This window comes from Phoca vitulina, unplaced genomic scaffold (assembly GCF_004348235.1).
Source record: "Phoca vitulina isolate PV1807 unplaced genomic scaffold, GSC_HSeal_1.0 scaffold20, whole genome shotgun sequence".
NCBI classification, from domain to species: Eukaryota; Metazoa; Chordata; class Mammalia; order Carnivora; family Phocidae; genus Phoca; species Phoca vitulina.
The window spans coordinates 39,833,991-39,861,759 of NW_022589723.1; the positions used below are offsets into that span (position 1 = coordinate 39,833,991).

General features: G+C 40.9%; 1 protein-coding gene across 2 annotated transcripts in view; it reads right to left on the reverse strand.

Annotated features, from left to right (window-relative positions):
- PTPN9 (protein tyrosine phosphatase non-receptor type 9) overlaps positions 1–27,769 on the reverse strand; it is a 75,850-nt gene that overhangs the window by 29,217 nt on the left and 18,864 nt on the right. For both annotated transcript variants that reach the window (XM_032418094.1, XM_032418093.1), the window contains exons 2-5: positions 10,098–10,241; positions 7,382–7,471; positions 6,549–6,673; positions 1,496–1,601 (exon numbers count right to left, since the gene is read on the reverse strand). In XM_032418094.1, the coding sequence (XP_032273985.1) occupies positions 1,496–1,601; positions 6,549–6,673; positions 7,382–7,471; positions 10,098–10,241 (465 nt within the window). The remainder of the gene's footprint in view (positions 1–1,495; positions 1,602–6,548; positions 6,674–7,381; positions 7,472–10,097; positions 10,242–27,769) is intronic.

Genomic DNA, 27,769 nt, shown 5'->3' on the forward strand with positions numbered 1-27,769 from the left:
GGTGCAGAGCTTACTTTAAAAAAAAAAAAAAAGTGAGAGAGAAAAGAAATGAGTAATAGCTATATGTACTGACATAGAAGGATGACGAAGACACAACTGTTAAGTAAAAAATGGCAAGTTATAACCATTGGATATAGTATTACTCCATATTTGTAAAGAAAAAAAAATCATGTATCATCCTCATCAATAAAAAGAACTGGGGGCGCCTGGGTGGCTCAGTCGTTAAGCGTCTGCCTTCGGCTCAGGTCATGATCCCAGGGTCCTGGGATCGAGCCCCACATCGGGCTCTCTGCTCAGCGGGGAGCCTGCTTCTCCCTCTCCCACTCCCCCTGCTTGTGTTCCCTCTCTTGCTGTTTCTGTCAAATAAATAAATAAAATCTAAAAAAAAAAAAAAAAAAAAATTAAAAGAACTGAATCACAGCTAAATGCCATAATAGGGATTTTAGTAATATGATGATGAGTGACCAATGGAAGTACCAGAAAAAAACATGCAATAATAATACCCTCTTTATATACTCTGTTATAAAGCTGTAACAGCACTTCTAAAAAATCTACTTCCACAGTAATCCCAAGTTAGATCCTAGAACAAAGGCTGCATAGACTCCTAGATCAATGATTTTCAAACTGCAAGTTGTCACTCAATGGGTCCTCAAATTAATTTAGTAACTCACGACTAACTTTTTAAAAATATGAAATAGAATAATTAAAGTGACTGCACATAGTAAGGGGTAAAGCTTGTTTTGTGAAACTTTTTTGTTCTGTGTATAAATATGTACACAAAGATCTACACACCTTCCTCATCCTGGGACTCTGAAATCTAAACAGCTCTGAAAACCTCAAGTTTCTTTTGAAGTCTGGTGCAAGAATTCATGGAGCAACAAAATCTGACCTGAAATGCCACAGGCTATTTATAGCCTTTATTGTTCTCCACTCATTATGAATAATACATTTCACTGCAAAAATATTAATGTGTTTGATTATAAAGTGGCACATACACCATATTATCTTTTAAAGTTCGAAAGATTACAAAATACCTCTGGACTTACGAGTTTGGGATAAGAGAGTAAGAACTTATCTATATACAGAACTCCACACGTATGTGTATAGGTTAGTGTACATATACTTTTGTGTATGAAGTCAACATGTAAAACCTATTTCTGACTAGATGGAGACAAAAAGTCTGAAAATCATTGGCTATGTGACATTTTTCAGACACTGGACATACCTAGGCCTTCATTCTTATTCTACACAACTCCAGGAAAGGGGCAATGCTCCTTTATGACTCAGAATGTTCCTGTGCATTTTCTTTTTTAATTCCTCCTACTTCACTTTTAAGACCATTTTGTATTCTGAGGAAGCACATATTAGTCATCATTTACAGGTGACCTTTACACTGAACATAATGTCTGAAGTTTACATCATTCCCAAGTCTCCCAAAGAACAAAAAAAAGTATCCCAACCAGTGAAGAATTCAGGGGTCCTCTCATAGCCTTACCTTCAGCAGGTTTAGGACTTTCTTGCCAAGATCCAGCTCAAAGTTGGTATAATTAGAACCACACATGTCATAGATAAACACCAGTCCGTTCCTCTGAGTTTCAAAGCTGTAAACCAACCATTGAACAAAAACATTTATAAGTAATAAGATAGATGAGGGTTGAAAGCCTAGGGCAAAAAACTGAGTTATGGGACACATGTGGGACCAAAATATAACTGGTCTTACAAAAATATGATTTATCTTTGGTATCTGCTATACTTATGATATTATGATTTTATAATAAAAAATATATATTTGGTTGCTGGCACAGAGCTCCTTTAAAACTCTTGGAATTTTGTAAGTGAAGAGTTAAAGGTATCTTTTGTGATGTTAATGAGACAACTGGAATGCCCTTGGGTCACATAAGGATGGGGGTGGTTGCCAGGGGAACCAATCTTGTGATTACAGAGGGTTGGTACTTTCATCCCACACCCCCACCCCGCCCACCTCCAGGGAAGAGAAAGGGATGAGAGATTGAGTTCAATCTCAAATGGCCAATGATTTAATCAGTCATGCTCATGTAATGAAGCCTCCATAAAAACCTAAAAGGATTAGGGTTTGGAGCTTCCAGATGGAGGTACTGAAAAGAGTGGCCCTCTCAGAGAGGGCATGGAAGCTCTAAGCCCCTTTCACCATACCTTTCCCTATGCATGCATCCCTTCCATCTAGCTATTTTGAGTTATGTCCTTTTATAATAAATTGGTAACCTAGTAAGTAAAATGTTCCTCTGAGTTCTGTGAGCCACTCTAGTAAATTCACTGAACCCAAGAAGGGGGTTGTTGGAAACTTCAATCTATATAGCCTGTTGATAAAAAGCTTAGGTGACAACCTGAACTTGCCACTGGCATCTGTGTGTGGGAATTGGGGTTGGGGGACTAGTCTTATAGGATTGAAAACCTTTAACCTGTGGGATCTGATCTATCAGGCAGACTGTCAGAATTGAGTTGAATTGTAAAACACTGAGTTGGTGTCACAGAACTGCTTGGATGGCAGAAAACCCCCACATGTTGGAACTGGAATTATGCTTACTGATGTATATTTATCAAGTACCAAACTCCTAGGTTGAGAATGTCCCAGAACATCTAGGTTATCAAAATTTAAACTGTTTCCTCCCAGGTTTCTGAATCTGTCTATCCAAATTTCATAACATTCCATGTTCAACTCAAAAGCTTCCTCTTCGTGAAGACCTCCCTGATAACCGTGATCAAAATGCACTGCTGTCCTTCACCCCCTTGTAGCCCCATAAATCTTCCTGTAGGATTTTCTTGTGGTTCTTAAAGCATTTCAAGTTTGTTTTGTTTTTTGTTTTATTTATTTATTTATTTATTTATTTATTTATTTAAGATTTTATTTATTTATTTGACAGCGAGAGAGACAGCGAGAGAGGGAATACAAGCAGGGCGAGTGGGAGAGGGAGAAGCAGGCTTCCCATAGAGCAGGGAGCCCAACGTGGGACTCGATCCCAGGACCCTGGGATCATGACCTGAGCCGAAGGCAGACGCTTAATGACTGAGCCACCTAGGTGCCCCTGTTGTTGTTTTAAAGATTTTATTTATTTATTTGAGAAAGAGACAGAGAAAGCACAAGCAGAGGGAGGGGCAGAGGGAGAAGGAGAAGCGGACTCCACACTGAGCAGGAGCCCACGTCTGGGGGCTCGATCCCAGGATCCTGATTGAGCCAAGTCAGATGTTTAACCAATTGAGCCACCCAGGTGCCCCAAAGCACTTTAACTTTGTATAGCCATCTGATTCTCTCCTGGGAGCAAAAACATGTTTTGTTCACCTCATTACTCCCAACAGTCCCTAGCACAGTCCTTGCAAATAGGTACATGATAAATGGTCACTGAATTAGAATTCAGTGGAACTGGAAGCCTACTGCTAAGAAAATACTTCAGACCTGTGGGAAACTGTGAAACAAAACTCTAAGCTCAGTGATGGTAAATGTAACTCTTAGGACTTGGAGGAAGAAAACAAACCCATACATAGTCTTAGGAAAGCATCTTGAAAAGTAAGAGCTTATTACCACACTGAGGTTAAGAACATGTGAGGAGGGGCACCTAGGTGGCTCAGGGTCACGAGATTGAGCCTTGTGTTGAGCTCCCTGCTGGGTATGGAGCCTGCTTAAGATTCTCTCTCCCTCTCCCTCTGCCCCTCTCTGGCTGCATGCACTTGGGCTCTCTCTAAAAACAACAACAACAACAAAAAACAAAAAACATGTGAAGATATGAAAAGTGTTCTTCAGTTCAATCTCCTTACTGCCTAAAGACTTCTCAAAGTTGTATTCTTCCACTAAGCCAGATCCTTACCTATTTCAATTGGCATGCCTAAAAGATCATTAGGAATAAATTTTTTGTTTGATTACTCATAGATGATAGCATAGCAATAGCTTTCCTCCCTACTTAAAATTAAGAAAATTTTTGGGCACAAAAGAATCCTGAAATCAGAGATCTCAATGTTATTTTGTATCCTAAATTTTTGGCATGGTGGAAGTACCCACCCATGAAGTAGCATTTCAAAAATCTCAGTTCAAAAATCTCTAATTCTGAGGTACACCCAAGTACGCCCAAGTTTTACCAGCAGTTTCTGAGTTTTGAACGGTCTCGACAGGTTACAGTTAATACTAAATCTTGACTCCTTTTTTCATGATTCCAGAGAGACTATGATTCACCAAGATCAAAGATGGCGTTACAAGAGTAGCACAATTACTGAGTAGACTATCCAGGTCTAGAGACTTCCCATTTCTCCACAAGCTCATCAACGGCCAAATTCAAAGAACTATAGAGGTTTTCCCCTCACAGCACCAGCCTGTTGCAGAGGACTGAAACAAAGAGAAGTCAGTGCCAGGGGAAACAGAATTTAATAAAAAGAAGCTATGGTTCATAATGATGCAGGTTCTATATTCCTAAAAATTATTCATCCTATAAAGGCACATGAAATAAATATAAATGTGGTAGGATCTTTGTTTTTCTGTGTACAGAATATGAGGTTTACAACGATAGCTAATTCCTTACTAAGAATAAATGTTTTCCTACTGAGTTTGATTCCTGAGCTGGAAGCTACCTGAGAACACCAAGATGTTTAAAACACAGTCCCTGACATTTGTTTCAAAATAATTGAGGGTAGGGGGTGGGTGAGAGGCTATCAGTGAAATAAGATTGGTTATAGATCAGTCTGAAAACAGATGATGTGTGGAAGTTTATGATACCATTTCCATGCCACCCATAGAGATCTGAGGATTTTCTATTATATAATGTGAAAAAGAAGGTTCCCCGCCCTCACAGAGCTTACAGTCTAGTGGTAAATATAGAAAACAACAGTATAAGATAAATTACATCATAAGGCTGTGTAAAGTTCAATACAAAATAATTGGTATTATCAATAACTGCTGCTGGGGCACCTAGGTGGTTCAGTCAGTTAAGCATCTGCCTTTGGCTCAGGTCATGATCTCAGGGTCCTGAGATGGAGCCCTGTGTCGGGCTCCCTGCTCAGTGGGGAATTTGCTTCTCCCTCTCCCTCTCCTCCTCCCCACCCTACTCCTGCTCTCAGTGAAAGTTAACATAGGAAAACAAGAATTTCTACTCACTAGTGAGAATATTTTGCTTGGAGAAAAGGTTTCACATTTATTTATTTTATATGCACCTTCTGAATAATGAGGAGTCACTAAGCGTTTTTAAGAAAAGGGTAGACATCATGAACAGTTTTAAGTATGTTTACCTGTGTGGTCTTCTGTGGGATCCAATCAATACAAGAAAGCTTTGGCCACTGCCATGCCTATAGGAATGCTCTGACTATAAGCTGCCCACAATGGAAGGCCAGTGAATTTTCTGACAAAGGAGTCTTTCATTTATTTCTCCTGAGCTAAAGCATTTCAAAGGAACCTATATTCTGGAAATAATGCCTGAAGACCAATCACAGGAAAGAAGAACTGAGAAATTTCACACTTCTGATTGGGCAGTACAGGGGCCCTGAGACCACTGGTCCTCTCTCCTTACCTTAGTAAACTTCTCTTTTTCAGAATAATGCTATGTGTGGCTTGGATATATCTCCCTATTGAGCATCAAAAGCAGAAGATAAATACTATGGAAATAACATTAACAAGGCAGTAACAAGTGAATTAGACAGAGAGACCCACTTCAGACAATCATTTGGCTATCCACATCCTCTAAGTCCACGGTATGACTGAAGTTGTGCATAGATGTCGTTCACTATCTTAGGTTTTAGCCCTTGATACATCACTTCTAAGCCAGAGGATTAGCCAATGACATCCAGCACAATATTAAACTGTAAATTTTCACGAGGGAAAAATTCACCAGGGTTAAGGAAGTACGGCAAGAGGACAACATAATAGGGTACAAATAGCTCTGGCCAAGAGCAAAGAAACTAGGATCCTAGGCCTAACTGGACTGGTATGACTGTAAAAGAGTCACGTAACTTCTTGGGGCTTCAGTTTCTTTGCCTAAGATAGTCATAATACCATTTACCTTGGAAACAGAAGGAGAAATGACCTAAGCGGATTCTTTCTGCTCATGCACCTGTTTATAAAGATGATTTTGCCTAACTTTGTACTTTTGGACTCTTCTCTCCTGAATGTTGATTCTCAAAATCCTGAGCTAAATGGCATTATTCCTATTTTACAAAGAAAGTGAGGCCCCAGAGTGCTTTGAAAATCAATATTCAGGGCAAATGAGCAAAAGGTCAGCACAAGTCATTTCCCCTTCATAGTCTCTCAATAAGTGATTCTTAATACAATGAGGATAATTAGTTAATTGGCTTTCTCAGCTTCTGTGATCCTAAAATAGAGCCAAGCAGGTAAAGATACAAAGAATACCCTCTATCTTGATAGTACCTGGAAACCTGCCAAGCCCTTAAAGACATGGAATGTTTTCTATTCACAGCACTTCCCAGGGCACATTCTAGGAGCATGGTGAAGGCACTGCTGAGTTAATCAACTTAGTCAAGGACTATCACTTCCCCATCTGGATGTAGACCAACTAAAAGATAATCTTTATGCTCACCTATCCACAGCTCTGTCTAGCAAGTAAAACAGAGCCTGAAGTACCACATGTTGGACTGACTTGTGGGGGTGATGCAATCTGGCAGTGAAGAGGGCAATGGAGGCTCCTGTTGGGTCCCGAACATTCTAGAAGCAAATAAAACAAGAAATATTTAGAAACTAAATAGAAAATCACAACAATCACTTAGGCTTCTATATCCTAGACAAAAATTTCATATCAAGAGAAGAGATGCTGGCAATACTTTTCTGACTTGCATCAGTTACTCCAGGAAGAGAAGAATGTTTATTTCATCCCATGCCTGATTCTTAGCAGCCCCTGGATCATATTTGTGTGGTAGGGAAAAACTACATTCCCTTAACTTGTCAATGGCAGAGAGATTAAAGGATGGTCTACACTGGCTGCCTAGCTAATTTCCCAGATAGGATGGCAAAAGAAACACACATCAGGGGAAAACCACAGAATACAACCATGGTTTCCATGCTCTGCCTTAAAAGTACCATCGTACACTTATTCAAAAGGCTGTGATCTCTAGGTGGAGAGAGCTTGAATCCAGTAAGAATGGGCCTCTGAGCCATTGTATACCCACCCAAAGACCTTGACTAACCTTAATAGACCAATGAAGAACTCTGCTTGACCTATGGTATAACTGATTCTTAATAATTTCACTTGTTACTAGAATTATTTTGTGTAAACTACACAGCTGCTTCATGTCTGCTCCGCAATGTTGAGACTCTCTAGATTCAGGATAAGGTATCTAGGAACAAAATCCAAAGAGGACAACAGCTACAAAAGGAAGTAACGAGACACTACAAGAAGGGTTCATAAAGACTCACTAAGATGGTGAATTTCCCACTAAGGATCTCAGAACGGAGAGGTTCCTCATGAGGTTTCAGCTTCACAATGCCTTCCTTCCTTCGTGTTTCCTAAGAATAAAGCACAGCAAGATAAATTAATATGGAAATACTGTATAGCCAGGACAGCTTTATGTAACCAACAAATCTCAGAGATAAGGGACTTCAGAAGTCAATGAATTGAATCATGAATTCCTTTGTAACATCCTACAGGCCAAGTGAGTGTTATCTGAATTTTCGTCCAATGCCACCTTATCAGCCTCTTAGGTATGATACTTTCCTTTTAAATCAGTGAGAATCCTAACCCTGAAGATCAACTAATACGTATTGTTAGAGTGCAGGGTCAAAGTTCTTAAGCATACATCAGCAGTGATATTGCAACAAGATATTAAATATGCACCAAAAAAATGTCTGGAAGCAGACATCCTTACACATCCGAGGCTGAGGCCTCCCGCATCTTAAAAAGGAGCCATCCGTCCCCTCGATATGTTCTCCAACAAGACCTACCATGACCTCATTTTTCTTATCTCCACAGCAAGATTCTCTAAGCTCATCCTCAGTTCCCTCATACTCAGTCTACTGCATTCTCATTCCCCCCAATCTAACTACCGCCTGTAGCTCACCTGTCAGTGAACCCAGTAGGCATTTTCATCTCTCCTTTTATAGGACAAGGTTGACCACTCACCTTCCCTTTCCCCTGAGACATTCTCTATCAGAGAAAGAGAATACTCTCTCAGTTTTCTTATTTCTTCAACTACTGCTCCTAAGTCTCCTTTTTTTGGTGTTTTTTTTTTTTTTTTTTTTTTTTGAGAGAGAGAGTGAGGAGGGGAGGGGCAAAGTGAGAGGGAGAGTGACACGGGGCTAGATCTCACGACCCTGAGATCATGACCTGAGTTGGACACTTAACCCACTGAGCCACCTAGGTGGCCCTTGTGGGTTTTTTTTTTTGTTTATTTGCAATCATTTGCTCACTCAATTAATTCACTGGCTCATTCATTTATTCTGCAAATATTTGTAGAGCAATTATTATATGCCAGGCACTGAGCTAAGTGCTAGGAACACATTGGTGAATGAAACACACTAGGTCTTTGTTTATATTCTTGCCCAATTCATCCTTAAAATCAAATTCAAATGCCTTCAGAGGCAGGGCAGCAAGTGAAGACAGTATTTGTGCTAGGATTACAGGAGAGTGCATGCCCTACCTAAAGCATTCAAATTCAACTCTTAAGACATTACTGAACCAAAGATAGCAAAAAGTCTGAGGTGATATTCAGCCCTACATATCTTCTCATATTCTCCTGGAATGACCTCACTCTTTCTCATGGCTCTAATATTCAGCTCTACTTTGGTCACTTGAAATCTCTATTTCTGGTCCAGATTTCTTTCCTGAACCTCATTCCAACTTCTTAGAGAACATATCTATTTGGATATCCCAATGGCACTTCAGACTTAACACGACCAAACTGAACTCATGACCTATTTCAGTGTTTCCTAAAATTAGTGAATGCTACTACCATTTACCCTGCCACCCAAGTCAGACCTGGAACGCTTGACTCTTCTTTCCTTACACACCAGTTTAAGCAACACTGTTTTACCAATTTCACTTCTAGAATCTGCCCATTTTTTCTCTATCTCCCCTGACACTACACTTAATGACACCACAATCTTCTCTCTCTCTATAAGTACAATGGCCTTCTAATAGGTCTGTCTCCAGTAGAGCCCTTCTGATCCATTCTCTTTTTTTTTTTTTAAGATTTTATTTATTTATTTATTTGAGAGAGAGAATGAGAGAGAGAGAGCACATGAGAGGGGGGAGGGTCAGAGGGAGAAGCAGACTCCCCGCTGAGCAGGGAGCCCGATGCGGGACTCGATCCTGGGACTCCAGGATGATGACCTGAGCTGAAGGCAGTCGCCTAACCAACTGAGCCACCCAGGCGCCCCTGATCCATTCTCTAAAGCACAGTGAGATAATCGTTCCAGAATGCAAATCTGATCAAGTTATTCTGCTGTTTTTACCTTCAGTGAATTTCTCTGCCCTTGAGAAAAAAATAGATACTCTATGATCTGGCCTTGTTTACTTTTGCTGCTCACTCTCTTGACATGCTGCCACTCCCAATGAGCATTTCTGCTCAGCTCAATTTCTCTATTGTCACTAGGAATCTGAACTTGCTATTCTCTCTGCCATACTCCCCTATCTGTCCAATTCCTACTCCATTCTTCAGATCTTAATTTAGAAATCATTTCCTTCAAGAAGGCTTCCTTGACCCTTCTAAGTAAATGTGCTTCCGTAGAACCAAGTAGTGCCCTATCATAACTTTCTATAATTGTGTGTCTTTCTCTTTCTAAATAGTAATCTCTGCACCTGGAACATAGTACATATGCAATAAACATCTGTTGAAAAAATGAGTGAATATTGTTGGAGATGACCCACAAGATAGGCATAAGTGAGCTTTTTAGTCTTGCACTAAAGGCATGCCTTGTCCTCCTTTTTTAATTTAGAGAGATTCTACATGTCTTCAGAAGGATTTTCTGACTTCAAGGTAGGGCTCCTAGATACTGACCTGCTTTTTTTTAAATGAGAGTGGGGAGAACACTCAAAGAACCACTTCGTGTAGTGTGTGGCACAGAAAACAGCAACACAGAGAGCCCAACTGCCACAGATCTGCCCCGCCGCCCCCCCGCCCCGCAAGCTACATACTCTGTAGGAGTGGAACAACTCTATGGCACGGAGCACATCAAACTTCCGGGCCATGAGGAACTTGACAGCCACATTCCAAGAGAGGGGGGAAACATTGTACTGAACTGTCCACTTGTTAATCTCTTCAAGAAACTGCTTGGTGGCCTGTTTGACAAAGAAAATAAAGAAAATTTAGTTAGTAGAGAACATATTTATGGAAACAACAAACAAACAAGAAAAAAAGATCATCCTCTCCTCAAGCAAGTCTGAACCCAAAGTTTCCTACGGGGAGCAGGGAAAGACAAAAGCTGGAAAACAGGTCTGAAAGCAGAAATAGTTAAAATTCATACTACGCAATGAGGCCAGAAGCCAGAGCTAGGTTCAGAGAGCAGGGCTTAGCACAGGGATGCATGAAGAAAAACTGAGGGGGGAGACCAAGGCACCCAAATGGGATGCAAATTACTGGCCCCAAAGCAAAAAAACAGCAGTCTGGGGTTTTATTTTTTAAGATAAAAAAAGGGGTTATTGCATAATGTGCATCACGGTACAGCAGTCTCAGCTGCTGTTTTGGTCCCAACAAGCCAACTGGATATACAGCAAAACCATCAGAAAATGGTTTCGGCTTTGGAATTAGCAACACTATTTGAGAGCAGCAAAGCTATTAAGAAGAATTTAACAAATCAAAAGGCCAACTGTTCTTTGCCTGACTGACCCCACAGGACCTCTTCATGCTTCACATGGCATCCCAAAAACCAGACACTAGTGCCCAGAGTCATTAACAGCCCCTCTGGATAGTGGTTGCTGGGAGAGGGGTGGAAAGCCTCATATTGGGGGAGGAGGAGTAGGAAATTTTCATTTTCACTGTCTGATCCCAAGCGGGCAAGATGCCTGTTTCTAGAATTGTTCCTACCCCATGTCCTTCTATCCTCTCTCAACCTATTTCTCCTTACATTTATAACCCAGTTTCTGCTCTAGCCAAACTACTCTTCTGTTTCTTGAGTTTTTTAATACGATTTACATCAGGATATTTAAGACTTTATTTTTTTAAGTAATCTCTACACCCAATGTGGGGCTCGAACTCACAACCCCAAGACCAAGAATCACAAGCTCCACCAACTGAGCCAGCCAAGCACCCTACATTGGGATTTTTTGCATGCGTGTTCTCAATTGCTAAACACTTTCTGCATGGCTATCTGGTCCCTTCCACCCAGAAACTTTTCTCACATGTTGGTCCAAAATGTGACCAACTCGATGAGAATTCTGAAATTTAATTGATCATCCAATCAACCCACAGTTAAGATGCATTTATTTATTTAAAGATTTTATTTTTTTATTTGACAGAGAGAGAGCGCGAGCATAAGCAGGGGGAGTGGCAGGCTCCCCGCTAAGCAGGGAGCCCAATGTGATGCAGGGGCTTGATCCCAGGACCCCAGGATCATGACCTGAGCCTAAGGCAGATGTTTAACTGGGTGAGCCACCCAGGTGCCCCATTATGATGTATTGATTTTTTTTTAGGATTTTATTTACTTATTTGACAGAGAGAGAGAGAGACAACAAGCAGGGGGTGCGGCAAGCAGAGAGAGAGGGAGAAGCAGGCTCCTGCTGAGCAAGGAGCCCAATGCGGGGCTTGATCCCAGGACTCTGGGATCATGACCTGGGCCGAAGGCAGGCACTTAACTGGCTGAGCCACCCAGGTGCCCCAATTAAGATGTATTTATTAAACTATTACATATTTATTAACTACTTATTAATATCTGTGCTAAGAAATACAAGGAATGCAAAATAAAGTTTGCTTTAAAAGGTGTAATACTAACCTACTATGTGGCCATGGACAAGGTAATATTCTCTTCATCTCTAATTTTTCAATTGAAAAACAAGGGAAGGGGCACCTGGGTGGCTTACTTGGTTAAGCATCTGCCTTCAGCTCAGGTCATGATCTCAGGGTCCTGGGATCGAGCCCCAAATCACGCTCCCTGCTCAGGGGGAGTGTGCTTCTCCCTCTCCCTTTGCCACTCCCCCACCACTCATGCTCTCTCTCTCTCTCTCTCAAATGAATAAAAATCTTAAGAAAGAAAGAAAAAAGAAAGAAAGAAAGACAATGGGAGAAAGGGTAACAAGCAATTGACCTACTTCAGAATCTCGGCAGTAAGTGCTACCTTGCAAATACAATTTGAATTGCTACATAGTATTTTTTTTTAATTTTTAAAAAGATTTTATTTGTGGGCGCCTGGGTGGCTCAGTCCGTTAAGCGGCTGCCTTCGGCTCAGGTCATGATCCCAGGGTCCTGGGATTGAGTCCTGCATCGGGCTCCCTGCTCTGTGGGGAGCCTGCTTCTCCCTCTCCCTCTGCCTGCTTCTCTGCCTGCTTGTATTCTCTCTCTATCTCTCTGTCAAATAAATAAATAAAATCTTTAAAAAAAAAAAAAGATTTTGTTTATTTGACAGAGAGAGACAGCGAGAGAGGGAACACAGCAGGGGGAGTGTGAGAGGGAGAAGCAGGCTTCCCGCTGAGCAGGAAGCCCGATGCGGGAGGGGGGGGGGGTCGTCGCGCTCGGGGCTCGATCCCAGGACTCTGGGATCATGACCTGAGCCAAAGGCAGACGCTTTAACGACTGAGCCACTCAGGTGCCCCGCTACATAGTATTTAAACAACTAGCAAATTAGAGTCCCAGGAAAGTCAGCAATACCTCGTAAGAGAGCACCTGATTCATTGCCCAATTTCTAGGAAAGTAAAAAGACACTTTATAAATCAGAGTAAAATCTAAGAGGACAAAGGCTGCACCTGAGCTTTAGAACCTTTCAACGGAGGCAATATAACTTACACCACTGGAAAAGGAGAGAACCAGAAAAACTAATCAGGAAAAGTACATAAAAAGAGCCAAGAAATAAAGGCCACGAAGAAAAGCTTTCAGATGATCACTTTGGCCCAGAACCAGTTTAAGTGGGACCAGAGAAATGAGTCCCGGAGAAGACAACAGGACAAACTTAGAATGCTCCACCAGAAAACAGTTTGAGTTGCCTCTGTGGGGTGAGTGGCCAGCATCAGAATGAGGAAAGACGGAAGGGAAAAGAAGAGAAGTGGGCACAGAAAGATCCCAGAAACAAAACCTCAGCCAGCCCGGAAGGTCCCCAGGAGATTTTGTAAAGGGTTGTTTTTTAATTAACATATCATCTTTAAATCCAGCCCTCTCCTGGGCTTGGCTGAAGCTGCCTATAGAATAAAACACCAGAGTAATAATAAACAGACAAATCAATATGCAGGTAGGAGGGGGAAATATATAGCTAGGGGGTGATATGAACTCCTAACACATCCAATTACTAAGATGGTTTTTCATTTTTCATAAATAAGCCACGTCTCAGTAAGAGACATGCAGGTTTCACACACTTCCTTCTAAGTTCGTACATATTGTCTTCCTTCTTATTAAACTCAGTTCCTTCAAAGTTCTTAATGTCCTGTAGCTCCCAAGAGCTACTGCCTTGAGCTGACCTCTGTCCCCTGCTGGTCAGGATGTTATTCTTGGCTTTAAGCACGGGAACAATTCCTCCTGATTTGGCCTGACTAGGCCTTGCATGAACAGAGTCCAGTGTACTGTAAACAGTGATGTGATATTTACAGATACAAATACACATACACACACACCATCTGTTACGTTCAGCCTCAGATTCACCATCCTGCATCCCTATCCCTCTTGTGGAAGAGACAAACCTCTTAAAGAAGTCAGAAAAGATGGCCTCAGCTTCAACAGTTCTTCTCTAGAAAGTTAATAAGTTATCTTCCTCTGTTTACACATGAATTCAGCACAACCACTAAGTATAGACCAATTTGTGGTCCTATTGGTACCAGAGAAACAAGTCCCAGCAATTTTAATGAGCAACACACTCTTCATAAGGGATAATCAAAATTCCTGAAATTAATATTGTGTTATTTCCTGGTGAACAGAAGAATGAGCCAAAAGATGAGTCACGGCTTATAAAATACTTCAACTCAAGGTCAATGGTTTGAATCTATCTAGGTTTATGAGTTAACTGTAAGTTGTTAACACCTGGCAACTAAGGCATGGGTCACAGTTCAAACAGCTTTGGTCTTCCTTTGGGAAAAAGGTCTGAACTGAAGTACAGAAAAACTAACATTACCACTTATAACCTTCCTCAACCCACTTTTTAGGTAAGATTGGTTTCAGCACTGTCAAAAGCTTACTGTAATTATATACTATTCCCACAATCATGTTTAAATAGATAAAAACAAGTTTCTGGACTACAGCCATGAGGATAAAGATACTAGGGAACCTGCTATAAGATGGCTGAGATATCTGTCAATTAAATGGATTACACCCTAGACACTATCCACTGGTGTTAAATATGTTACTGGAGAGAATAAAATCAAAAGTCTTCATGTTACTTCAAATTCTCAAGAGCAGCTATGATTTTGAGATGAGCTCTAGGCAAAGGGCTAGCCAACCAAAAGATCAAGAAAAAAGGTGCTGGCATGCTCAGTTCCACAGTATCTTAAATCCTGTGTTCCAACACAAATGGGAGAGAATGAAGAGCCAGACCTATAACAAACGTCATTTGAAAGAAACAGAAAACTTCTGCCTCCTGGGATATCAGCCACTGAACCACCAAAGAACAAATCTACTAGTCTAGTGGGTTTGGGAGTCAGAAAGAACCTATCCTCTCACTCTCTGCTGTGTGGTATTTGGGCAAGTCATTTAACCTCTCTCAGCCTCAATGCCCTCTGTAAAGATAAGGCATGAATGAGACAACTGATAGAAAAGCACCACAATATCTGCCAAGTAGGAGGGAGTCTCTGAATGGATGTTCATTCTTTTTCTTTACTCCAGTCATTTCACATTAAAACTTATTTCAATAGAGTTCCTCAGAATCAAGTGATCTATTTCTCTTTAGCCTTTAGCAATTCAATCTCTCTAATCCACTTTACCCAAAAGCATAAATTTAAATTAGAAACCTCCAATATGTGTTCAACTGCAAGACAAAAGTCTCTAAAGGAGCAACTTCTCATTCAGGGCTCTGCACAATACAGAAGAAGCTGGGTTGGGAAGTATTTATACCACCCCACCCCCCATCTCTAAATCCTTTTGTCCCTACTTTCAGACTACACTGGCAGCTCTGGGGATTAACACTGCCATCCTGAGCATTAAACTGACTAGAGAATATTTCTCATTAAAATAAAGGAACAACTTTTTGCAGGACACACACCATGCAAAAAAATGCAGTTACTCTGCACTGAATACCTAAATAAGGAAAGTGATTCAATAGAAGTCTGCGACTGCCTGTTACCTCTAACATGTTTTTGATGTTACCTCTGTATTTTATCAAATATGCTTTTTCCTCATCAGTTTCAGTGACAGACGCATTAGTAAACTATCTTTCTCTTATGCCTGTTTTCCTATCTTTCCTTCATTGCAAATAGTTGTTTCTTCTTTAAAGATTTTATTTATTTATTTGACAGAGAGAGAGAGCACAAGCAGGGGGAGTGGCAGGCAGAGGTAGAGGGAGAAGCAGGCTCCCCACTGAGCAGGGAGCCTGATGTGGGGCTCAATTCCAGGACTCTGGATCATGACCCCAGCTAAAGGGCACATGCTTAACTGACTGAGCCATCCAGGCGCCCCACGAACTGTTGTATTGTTAAGCCTAAACTCTTCAATTCATATCAATCTGCAAGGAAACAGAATCTAAGCTAAGGCACACTAGCTTGCTACCATGCAGCGAGGTGCTATTTGTTCCATTTCTAAACTGAAAACTATCATCTTTCCATTAGCCCTTTGTTATTGTGCCAGATACGGAAATAAACCTAGTTCCTTTGAATTAATATTTACTCGTTTATCTCAAATATCTTCACTTTATCCGGAAAAATTTGCCTTTCTTTAAAATGTAATTTTGGGGCACCTAGTTGGCCCAGTTGGTTAAGTGTCTGCCTTCGGGGGTGCCTGGGTGGCTCAGCTGGTTAAGCATCTGCCTTTGGCTCAGGTCATGATCCTGGGGCCGCATCGGGCTCCTTGCTCGGCGGGGAGCCTGCTTCTCCCTCTTCCCCTGCTCGTGCTCTCTCTTTTGCTATCACTCTCTCTCTCTCTCTTTCAAATAAATAAATAAATAAATACATAAATAAAATCTTTAAAAAAAGGGGGGGGTCTGCTTTCGGCTTGGGTAGTGATCTCAGGGTCCTGGGATCCAGCCCCACATGGGGCTCCCGAGCAGGGAGCCCGCTTCTCCCTCTCCTCCCCATTTGTGTGGGGGAGAAAATTACATTTTCTTTTTTTTTTTTTTAAGATTTTATTTATTCATTTGAGAGAGAAACAAGCAGTGGGGAGGGACAGAGAGAAAGAGAAGCAGACTCCCCAATGAGCAGGAAGCCCAACGTGGGGTTGGATCCAAGGACCCAGAGATCATGACCCAAACTGAAGGCAAACACTCAACCAACGGAGCCATCCAGGCACCCCAAGAAAATGTAATTTTAAAAGAGCCAATGCTTTCTTTTTTCTAAATTTTAATTCCAGTATAGTTAACATAGTGTTATGTTAGTTTCAAGTGTACGGTAGAGTGATTCAACACTTCTATAATATTACTCAGTGCTCATCAAGATAAGTGTACTCTGAGCCAATGCTTTCTTTTAAAAATTATTTATTTATTTTAGAGAGAGCACGCCCAAGTTGGGGGAGGGGCAGAGGGAGAGAATCTTCAAGCGGACTCCCTGCTGAGCTCGGAGCCCACACCAACACAGGGTGCTAAATCTCACAACCCATGAGATCATGACCTGAGCCAAAACCAAGAGTCCAATGCTTAACCGACTGAGCCACCCAGGCACCCGGAGCCAATGCTTTCTTAAATAGGATTTTACTGCATCTGGGAAGGAAAAAGTTTTAAGAAAAATTTCTCATTTTATCATATTTTAAAACAAAGTAATAAAGGAAATCTGCAAAAAAGAAAATGTTATCCAGGATCCAATCATCCTATATAGTTGTTTTCATATTTTTAATAATTTAAAAATTAAAGTCAACGGAAAAATACCAATAAATATATAATTATCTAAATATACATCCCACAACCTCCCCCCCCACAACTCTTGTGGGGTGTGAAGAAGAAAGAGGGACTATTCAAGTGTATATTGTTCTAGTTGAGGGAATCCTGGCCTCTCTGGGAACCTGCCATAACTAGCAGCAGTAGTATTCCCTTCAAGGTGACCAAATAGTAGAGTTCTTTCAGGCAGGCGGTCATGTAGTCAGGCAAACATTCACAAGTATTTGCTGAGGGCCTACTCTGTGCTAAGCAGTATAGTAGCTGTACAGGAGACACAATTTAGAGAGATAAAGACTCTACTCTGAGCACTTTACAGTCATTTAAATATGGAGACAGAAATATAGTCATTATCATATAATTTTATACATTCTAGGACATATCTACACAGAGTGCTATGGAATTCAAACTATCTCTAGGACAATTTTTTTTTTAACCTTTTTAGAGGAATGCCTTGAAGGATGCGTAGGAAATTGCCAGGCAGACACAAGCATTCTAGATGGAGAAAACAAAATGTGTAGAGACAGAGTCGGGAAAGAACAGGAATTATTGGGGACACAGTATAGCTGGTGTGTCCAGTTTGTATCACAGAGAATGGAGGGAATGACCTGACTTGGAGATTAAGCCACAATTGGAAGGCCCTTGTATACTGTGCTCTAGATTCCAGGCATGATCCTATAGACATGAAGGAGTCAATAGAGATCTTTAAGCAAAGGGCTGAGATGATCACTTTGGTCCTCCTGTCCGCCCCCAAAATTATTAACAGTAGGGAAGCCAAACTGGAAAAGGAAAATTTAGCAGCAGGAAGGCAAGTTCTGTGAAGGCAGGGATCACTGTATTTTATTCACTAGTTCCTAGCACTATGCCTGGCACAAATAAAAATCTCTAATAGGGGCGCCTGGGTGGCTCAGTTGGTTAAGCGACTGCCTTCGGCTCAGGTCATGATCCTGGAGTCCCGGGATCGAGTCCCGCATCGGGCTCCCTGCTTGGCAGGGAGTCTGCTTCTCCCTCTGACCCTCCTCCCTCTCATGCTCTCTGTCTCTCATTCTCTCTCTCTCAAATAAATAAATAAAATCTTAAAAAAAAAAAAAAAAAAAAAAAAAATCTCTAATAATATCTCCTAACAAATATATATGACAAGTGAATGAACAATAGAACTCTGAAGAACATTAACATTTAGACAGAAGAAAGAGGAAGAGCCAAGAAACTTTTAAGATTTACTTTTAAAAATGCCAGTGATTACTTCTGAAACCAATATATTATATGTTAATTGAATTTAAATAAAAATTTTAAAAAATAAAAAATAAAAATACCAGTGACCACTGAGTATCAAAGAAATGTAAATTAAAAAACAAGAGTTGTCAAATATCCCTTATTTAAAAAAAAATACCAACAGACTCAGATTAATTTTATATAATGTTCTCTTAAACCTTCATGGGACAAATAGCTCTCATGTTACATAAATTGCAGTATAACAGAGGAAATACACATCATAACCAAAGAGGGCTTATCCCAGGAATGAAAAGGCAATTTAACATCAAGAGATCTATCAAAGCAATTTTTATATTAACAGATACTAAAGGAGAAAGAGTATATAACCTTCTCAATAGGTGATGAAAATGATGGGATAAAATTCAACACCTATTTATGATTTTTTTTTTTAATGTAGCAAACTAGGAATAGAGGGAATTACCTTAATTTGGTAAGGGTTATTTAACAGAAACCTAAGCAATAATCACATTAAATAATGAAACATTAGAAGTTTTTTTTTTTTTTTTTTTCTGTTAAAGATTGAATGGCCAGGAGGCCGTTTACTACCCCTCCTATGCAACATTATACTGCAACTAAGACAAAAAGAAACCTGGTGCATAAATAGAGGAACTTCAAAGAACAGAATAAAATCCAGACATAATCCTATGTATACAGGATTTTTGTATCCATTCCTTTGTATATGTATGATAAAGTGATATGCCAATTAATTGAAAAAGCATATTTTAAAAAAGCACATTATATGAATTTGTTCATTTATATGCATAAAATACTTATAGAAGGATACACAAAAACCAGAGAATATTGATCACCTCTGGAGAGAGGAACTGAATTGGGAAACAGGCTAGGAAAATATAAACTTTCATGTCTTTACAATTTTAAGTCATGTCCATGGCATAACCAAGTCAAAAGCTAAATAAAATGTATAGATTTAAAAAGATAAATGTTAAAAAGATGCCATTTGTCTGCCAATTAACAAAATTAAAAAGACTGAAACCATACAGGATAGGCAATAATATGGGAAATAGGTGCATACAATGTGGCAACTATATATAATTCATGCTACTTCTTTCTATCAATTTGACACTGACCAAGCACAGTTTTAAAAGTACAAACCCTATGACCCACACCACCCCTCCCAGGAATCTAGTGTACAGAAATATAAGCATGAAGGTACAAAGCAGACAAACATATATATATATATATATACACACACATATGGGCTCATGTTGTTTCTAGTATTTTGCCATTAGAAACAATATTGCAGTGAATACTGGATATGTGGATATTCACTGTAGAGTTCTTTTTTTTTTTTTTTTTAAAGATTTTTTTTATTTATTTGAGACAGAGAGAATGAGAGAGAGAGAGCACATGAGAAGGGGGAGGGTCAGAGGGAGAAGCAGGCTCCCTGCCGAGCAGGGAGCCCGATGCGGGACTCGATCAAGGGACTCCAGGATCATGACCTGAGCCGAAGGCAGTCGCTTAACCAACTGAGCCACCCAGGCGCCCTTTTTTTTTTTTTAAGATTTATTTATAAGAGAGCAAGAGAGCATGAGTGGAGGGGAAGGAGAGAGAGAGAATCCTCAAGCAGACCCTGATGAGCATGGAGCCTGATCTGAACAGAAATCAAGAGTCGGCCCCCTAGGGGTGCTGGGTGGCTCAGTTGTTAAGCGGCTGCCTTCAGCTCAGGTCATGATCCCAGGGTCCTGGGATCGAGCACCGCATCGGGCTCTCTGCTCCGTGGGAAGCCTGCTTCTCCCTCTCCCACTCCCCCTGCTTGTGTTCCCCTCTCTCACTGTGTCTCTCTGTCAAATAAATAAATAAAAATCTTAAAAAAAAAAAAAAAGCGTCGGCCACCCAATGGACTGAGCAACCCAGGTGCCTCTGTAGCATTGTTTCTAATGACAAAATGTTAGAAATAACCTAAATGTCCAACAATAAATAAGAAAATGTCCATATAATAGGCCACTATCCAGCCAAAACACGTTACATTTTTCTGTTAAAAACACTAAGACACCCCAAATATGGTATTAATCTGTAAAACACTGAATCAAAACCTTTTGTTTCCACATTTTTAAATTTTCTTCTAGAAGAAATAAAATGGAAAAATGTACATGAATTTCAAATTAAATCCAAATTAGCTCCATTTGCTTACTTAAATTACTATCAATATACTTAAATTAGGGGCGCCTGGGTGGCTCAGTCGGTTAAGCGTCTGCCTTCAGCTCAGGTCATGATCCCAGCATTCCTGGGATCGAGCCCCACATCGGGCTCTGTGCTCAGCAGGGAGTGTGCTTCTCCCTTTCCCTCTGCCTGCCTGCCTGCCTACTTGTGATCTCTCTTTCTCTCTGTCAAATAAATAAATAAAATAAAATAAATATATATATATACACTTAAATTATACTATAATTACTACTACCACTAAAAACTTTCTAAAAATGAAAAAAAAATCAAAACCTCCATGGACATTTGGACCTCCAAATTTCTAATAAAAAAAAGCTGGAAATTAAAACCAAATCTGTACAGCCATTTCTAACTGTAAATGGTCCTCATTTTAATGGCAATAACTTTTTCATTTATTTTCCTTTTTAAAAAAATTTAATTCCACTTAACATAGTTATATTAGTTTCAGGTGTATCATATAGTGATTTAACAATTCCATATCTTAGTTAGTGCTCATGATGATAAGTGTACTCTTAATCCCCATCACCTATTTCACCCATCCCCTCACCCACCACCCCCCTGGTAACCATCTATTTGTTCTCTACAGTTCTGAGTCTGTTTTTTGGCTTGTCTCTTTTTTTTTTTTTTTTTTTTTCCTTTGTTCATTTCTTTCTTAAATTCCAAATATGAGTGAAATCATATGGTATTTGTCTTTCTCTGACTGGCTTATTTCACTTAGCACAATACTCTCTAGATCCATTCATGTTGTTGCAAATGCCAAGATTTCATTCTTTTTTATGGCTGAATAATATTCCTCTATGTGTGTGTGTATGTGTGTATACACACACACATCTTTATCCATTCATCAACTGATGGACACTTTGGGCTGATTCCATATACTGGCTATTGTAAATAATGCTGCAATAAACATAGGGGTGGCATGTATGCCTTTGAATTAGTGTTTTTATATTCTCTGGGTAAATACCCAGTAGTGGAATTACTGGATCACTGGGTAATTCTATTTTATTTTTTTTTAAAGATTTTCTTGGGGCGCCTTGGTGGCTCAGTTGTTAAGCATCTGCCTTCAGCTCAGGTCATGATCCCAGGGTCCTGGGATCCAGCCCCGCATCGGGCTTCCTGCTCGGTGGGGTGCCTGCTTCTCCCTTTCCCACTCCCCCTGCTTAGGTTCCCTCTCTGGCTTTCTCTCTCTGTCAAATAAATAAATAAAATCTTAAAAAAAAAAAAGAAAAGATTTTCTTTATTTGAGTGAGCAAGCAAGCAAGCACAGCAGGGGGGCAGAGAACAGAAGAAGATGGAGAAGCAGGCTCCCTGCTGAGCAGGGAGCTCAACTCTGGGCTAGATCCCAGAGCTCTGGGATCATGACCTGAGCCAAAGGCAGATGCTTAACAGACTGAACCACCCAGGCGCCTGGGTAGCTCTATTTTTAGTTTTTTAAGGAGCCTCCAATAGTATTTTCCACAGTGGCTGCACCAGTTTGCATTCCCACCAACAGTGCAGGAGGGTTGCTAGTTCCCCACATCCTCGCCAACACTTGTTGTTTCTTGTGTTTTTCATATTAGCCACTCTGACAGGTGTGTTTTTCATTTATTTCTTAAAAAGAAAAAACAATTTTTTCATTAAAAAAATGAATATACCATAGATCAATTAACCAAGTAAAAAACTGTTAACCTTCCAGTGGTTTATCATGTGCATTTCTAGTCTACCTCCAGCTAGGGTCAGTTCCTGGATCATTCGTAGAGCTGCCAAAAAATATATACAGGAAGGCAGGTAGTGCTTTCAATCAGACCTGCTTCACATCACTTTTTTTAAAAAGTATTTATAGTGTGCTCAAGTTTAATCTATTCTACTCATGTAAAGGAGGGCAGGGGCGCAAGAACACCTTGCTCCAGGGGACCTAAACAGACCAGGTTCCGCCACTAGCCACTGACAGAATCCAGAGGCACAGAGACAAGCGGTAATGAAACAAGAAAGGAGGTTATTGCAGCGAGGCTGACCCCGGGAAGACCGTGGACTAGAGTCTCAAAGACTGTCTCCGAAGTGTCGAAAATACTTCAGGTTTACATCAGCGAAGTGTGGGACAAAGGTGGGTGGGTACACACAGGTAGGAAGTAAACGTCAAGTTGAAAATTGTCTTGAAGTCAATCACATTGTCTTGCTGCTCAGGGGAGTCCTTATTCCTTGAGGGAGTCCTTTCGGTTCCTAATACAGGATGCTTTGCCCCCAGGGTCTTTTGCCTGAGTTAAGAGATAAGCTGGAAAGAATTTAGTCAATTAAAAAGTTTGAGGTCAGGGGCGCCTGGGTGGCTCAGTTGGTTGGGCGACTGCCTTCGGCTCAGGTCATGATCCTGGAGTCCCGGGATCGAGTCCCACATCGGGCTCCCTGCTCGGCAGGGAGTCTGCTTCTCCCTCTGACCCTCCTCCCTCTCATGCTCTCTGTCTCTCATTCTCTCTCTTTCTCAAATAAATAAATAAAATCTTTAAAAAAAAAAATAAAATAAAAAGTTTGAGGTCAGAATGGAGGTAGCTGAAGTCCTCTTTCACTCACTTTTCCTTCATTGTCTCTATTTGACTGCTCTATTTCCAAGGACCAAACTTTTTTTTTTTTTTTTACATGGATAGAAGTTTTTTTTTTAGGTGGGGAGGGGCAGAGGGAGAGGGAGAGAAAGAATCTTAAGCAGGCTCCACACCCAGCATGGAGCCCGACTCAGGGCTCAAACTCGCAACGTGGAAAACATAACCCAAGCAGAAATCAAGAGTCTGACACTTAACCAACTGAGCCACCCAGATGCCTCCCATGGATAAAACTTTTTAAAAAATTATTTTCATCTTCATTTTCTTTTTTATTTTTTTAGAGATTTTATTTATTTGACAGAGAGAGACACAGCGAGAGAGGGAACACAAGCAGGGGGAGTGGGAGAGGGAGATGCAGGCTTCCTGCTGAGCAGGGAGCCAGATGTGGGGCTCAATCCCAGGACCCTGGAATCATGACCCGAGCCGAAGGCAGATGCTTAATGCCTGAGCCACCCAGGCGCCATTTTTTTAAAAAAATATTTTATGTGTGTGTGTTTGTGTGTGTGTGTGTGTGTGAGAGAGAGAGAGAGAGAGAGAGAGAGAGAGAGAGCATGCAAGCGAGCAGGGGGAGGGGCAGAGGGAGAGAATCCCAAGCAGACTCCCTGCTGGGTGAGGAGCCCACTGCAGGGCTTGATCCCACAACCCCAAGATCATGACCTGAGTCAAAATCAACAGTTGGATGCTCAACTGACTGAGCCACCCAGGAGCCCCTCTTTCTTTCTTTCTTTCTTTTTTTTTTTTTAAGATTTTATTTATTTGACAGAGAGACAGTGAGAGAGGGAACACAAGCAGGGGGAATGGGAGAGGGAGAAGCAGGTTTCCCGCTGAGCAGGGAGCTTGATGCGGGGCTTGATCCCAGGACGTTGGGATCATGACCTTAGCCGAAGGCAGATGCTTAACAACTGAGCGACCCACGCGCCCCTCCTCTTTCTTTTTTTAATGCTATCCTTCAAAAAGTTAGAGAAACTACAGGATATTTTAATGTTTCCAAAATTTTTTCTTCTTTGTGCAGGCCCTAGCTGTAATAAATTCTGTATCTCACACTTTCTAATAAATAAGACATGACATACAATTCCTAGGCCCATATATTATAATGGGTAAACATTTCTATCTTCCAGTGGTTCCCCAATTAGGTTCTCTTTACCAATATTTCAAATACCAAGTCCCTTCAGAAGATACAGTAAATGTATCTATTTATGAAAGATAAATCATTAGTAAGACTACTCCCAGCAATCTGGATAACTCAGAACCAGTGGCTTTGGGAACTAACAACCAGCGGCTTAAAATATCTAGCATAGAACACTACACGGTGGGTATTCAAAAATTCTCTTACTTTAAAAAATAACCCCACATTATCAAGTCTCTTTATTCTGGTATCCATGTGTTTTTTTTTTAAGATTTTATTTATTTATTTGACAAAGAGAGAGAGAGAGATCACAAGTAGGCAGAAAGGCAGGCAGAGGGAGAGGGAGAAGCAGACTCCCCGCTGAGCAGGGGCTTAATCTCAGGACCCCGGATCATGACCTGAGCCTAAGGCAGATGCTTAACCTTCTGAGCCACCCAGGTACCCCTCTGGTATCCATGTATTGCGAGATATAAAATCTCTTTTACACATGAAGAGACCAAGCGAACTTCAAACATAAAGCCCTACAAATCCCATCAAAAATACTAAGGCCAGGGATGCCTGGCTGGCTCAGTAGGTAGAGCATGTGACTCTGGATCTTAGGGTCGAGTTCAAGCTCCACGCTGGATGCAGAGATTACTTAAAAACAAACAAATAAATAAAATGAAATTACAGTTTACTTTAAAAAATGCTAAAGCAAGATAACCATGGAGAAAGACCTAACACCAACCTCCTGATGAAATAAAATGGGAATGGTACTAAACCCCAGACTCTTCCATCTATTACATCGAGCACTGTGTAAGAACCAAAAAGAAAAAAGAGCTAACTGCTATTAAAAGGGTTAACATCAGGGGCGCCTGGGTGGCTCAATTGTTAAGCATCTGCCTTCGGTGATCCTGGGGTCCTGGGATCCAGTCCCGCATTGGGCTCCCTGCTCCACGGGAAGCCTGCTTCTCCCTCTCCCACTCCCCCTGCTTGTGTTCCCTCTCTCTGTCAAATAAATAAATAAAATCTTCAAAAAAAAAAAAGGATTAACATCACACCAGGAACTGGACAGCAGGAAACTCAAAGTAGGGCTGACCAAGTTTGAAGCTTCCCACAAGAGTCCAAAGCTTCAGGCAATACAGAAGGGCCAGAGTTAATTGAGCTATTAAACGTGAAAATCTCCCCAGTGTTAAAAACTTCCTACCCAGTGGAGTGAAGAGCTAGGGTTTATCAAGCACTCCAACAGTCAAATGTGAAGGCCCCAGATCAGGAATAGCCAGTCTTCAATTGAGGAGCAAAAGACGTTCTATTCCTTTCACAACGCATAGTACTAACCACTGTATGATCACGGTGCGCCACCCTCTTGGCGGCCTATTCCTTTCAAAATGCTATTTCGGTCTCTGCTGGCTCATGATTCCCATCCATATGTAAGAGAGCATTTATCGCATATTACAGTAAAGAAAGCAATTTAAATCCATTCACTTCTTGCTTCTCCCAGTTCACATAGGCCAATGAGTATGGTGCAGCAAGAAATAGCAAAGGTACCACCCAGGTGTGAAGCATTTAACATGCACCAAAGAAGGATATGTACCACAACATACTCAAGAGCCTTGGCAAGCTAAGTATTATTAACCACATGAAGAAAGCACACAGAGCTTATTAATAAGCAAGTTGCCCAAAGTCACTCAACTAATAAATGACAGAGCTAAGGTTTTTAGGTTTGAATTTAAGTCTTTTCAAATCCTATAGTCTTTCCACTCCCTAAGTGGCCTTGAGAAATACAAGACACTTACCATTCATCTTGTCAGATAATATATATGTCATGTGTTTGCCTAAACACAAAATTACTCTGGAAGAATATATAAGAACTGGTAACATTGGTCGTCTCTGTCGGGAAAAAAAGACCTTACTCTGCCCTTCAAGGTCCTTCTAGATGGACTTAGTATCAAATTGACATCAGACAGATTAATAGGAGAAAATAAAATTTAATAGAGTATATATGGGGAATCCACACAGACAAGAAATTCCAAAGGCAATGAGACAACATGAAGTTTACAGGAGCTAAGGAGAGGGGTAGGTTTGAGGATACAAAGGGGAAGAAAGCCAACAGCAGGAAGGTGAAAAGAGATATTTTGAAAAACAAAGGTTGCCCTATTATGCAGATAAGTTTCTTAGGCAAAGGGGAGCCTGTGTTAATAGCTCTCTTCCTTGTATAGGCTCTCCTTTCCAATGTAAATTTAGGCAGCTGAGGACCCGGAAGATAGCTTCTCCTGCATCCGTTGGGTTTTGATTACTTTTAACCCAAAATAATGTTCTTGCCAAAGTGGCCTCTCTTGGGGCAGTCTACCTCTCAGAGAAGAGCTAGGTGGCTCACAGACATGGCAAGAGAAGGGAATATTTACCATTTTCTCTTCTGTACCTTTTTAAGTTTAAATCATGTGGCTACATTTACTCAAAAAAAATGTATTAATTTTATATAGCTTTCAACTAAAATATATATAATAGGGATATTTGAACATAATGCTTTATAAAGTATTTTAAACTATGCCACCAAATGATTGTTGACAGTCTTCATATCAGGGCAAAATGGAATGAGTTAGGGAGCTCTACAAAGGGACAAACGATTATAGCTGCTTTTAGGAACTCCTAGCCCTAGGGGCGCCTGGGTGGCTCAGCAGTTAAGCATCTGCCTTTGGCTCAGGTCATGATCTCAACATCCTGGGATCAAGCCCCGCATCGGGCTCCCTGCTTGGCGAGAAGCCTGCGTCTCCCACTCCCACTCCCACTCCCCCTGCTTGTGTTCCTGCTCTGGCTGTCTCTATCTCTGTCAAAAAAATAATTTGAAAAAAAAAAAAAAAAAAAAAGGAACTCCTAGCCCTAAACAGGGGATGCGCCAAGGCACTGCAGAAATTGTGCCACACTCACTTTCTTGCTGGAGGCATTTGTGAAAAACCTGTTTAGTAAACACAAGCTGGCATCTCTCCTCTCCGGCTTAAAAACCTGACTCTCCAGATAAAATTTATCAAAGAGGATGAAGAACACTCAGAGACCATGGAGGAAATGATTCAACAAGAAAGCAAGGAAGTAAACATTTCTAAATTGTTGTAAGAGAAAATTCATGTCAAGAGATGGGGGTAGGGGTGCCTGGGTGGCTCAGTTGTTAAGCGGCTGCCTTCAGCTCAGGTCATGATCCCAGGGTCCTAGGATCGAGTCCCACATTGGGTTCCCTGCTCGGTGGGAAGCCTGCTTCTCCCTCCCCCACTCTCCCTGCTTGTGTTCCCTCTCTCGCTGTGCCTTTCTCTGTCAAATAAATAATCTTAAAAAAAAAGAGAGAGAGAGAAATGGGGGTAGAAGACTATAATACAGAGGAGAAAAAGAAGAAAACAGAAATCTGGAGAATAAACAGAAAGCTCCTCACCATCAGCAAGAGCACAATCATCCAGGTTCCCAGATGGAGTCAAGGGGAATGGGGTGGGGGTGGGGGGGGGACAGGAGGGATAGTTGGTCACTCTCCATAAAGAAAAACCTGAA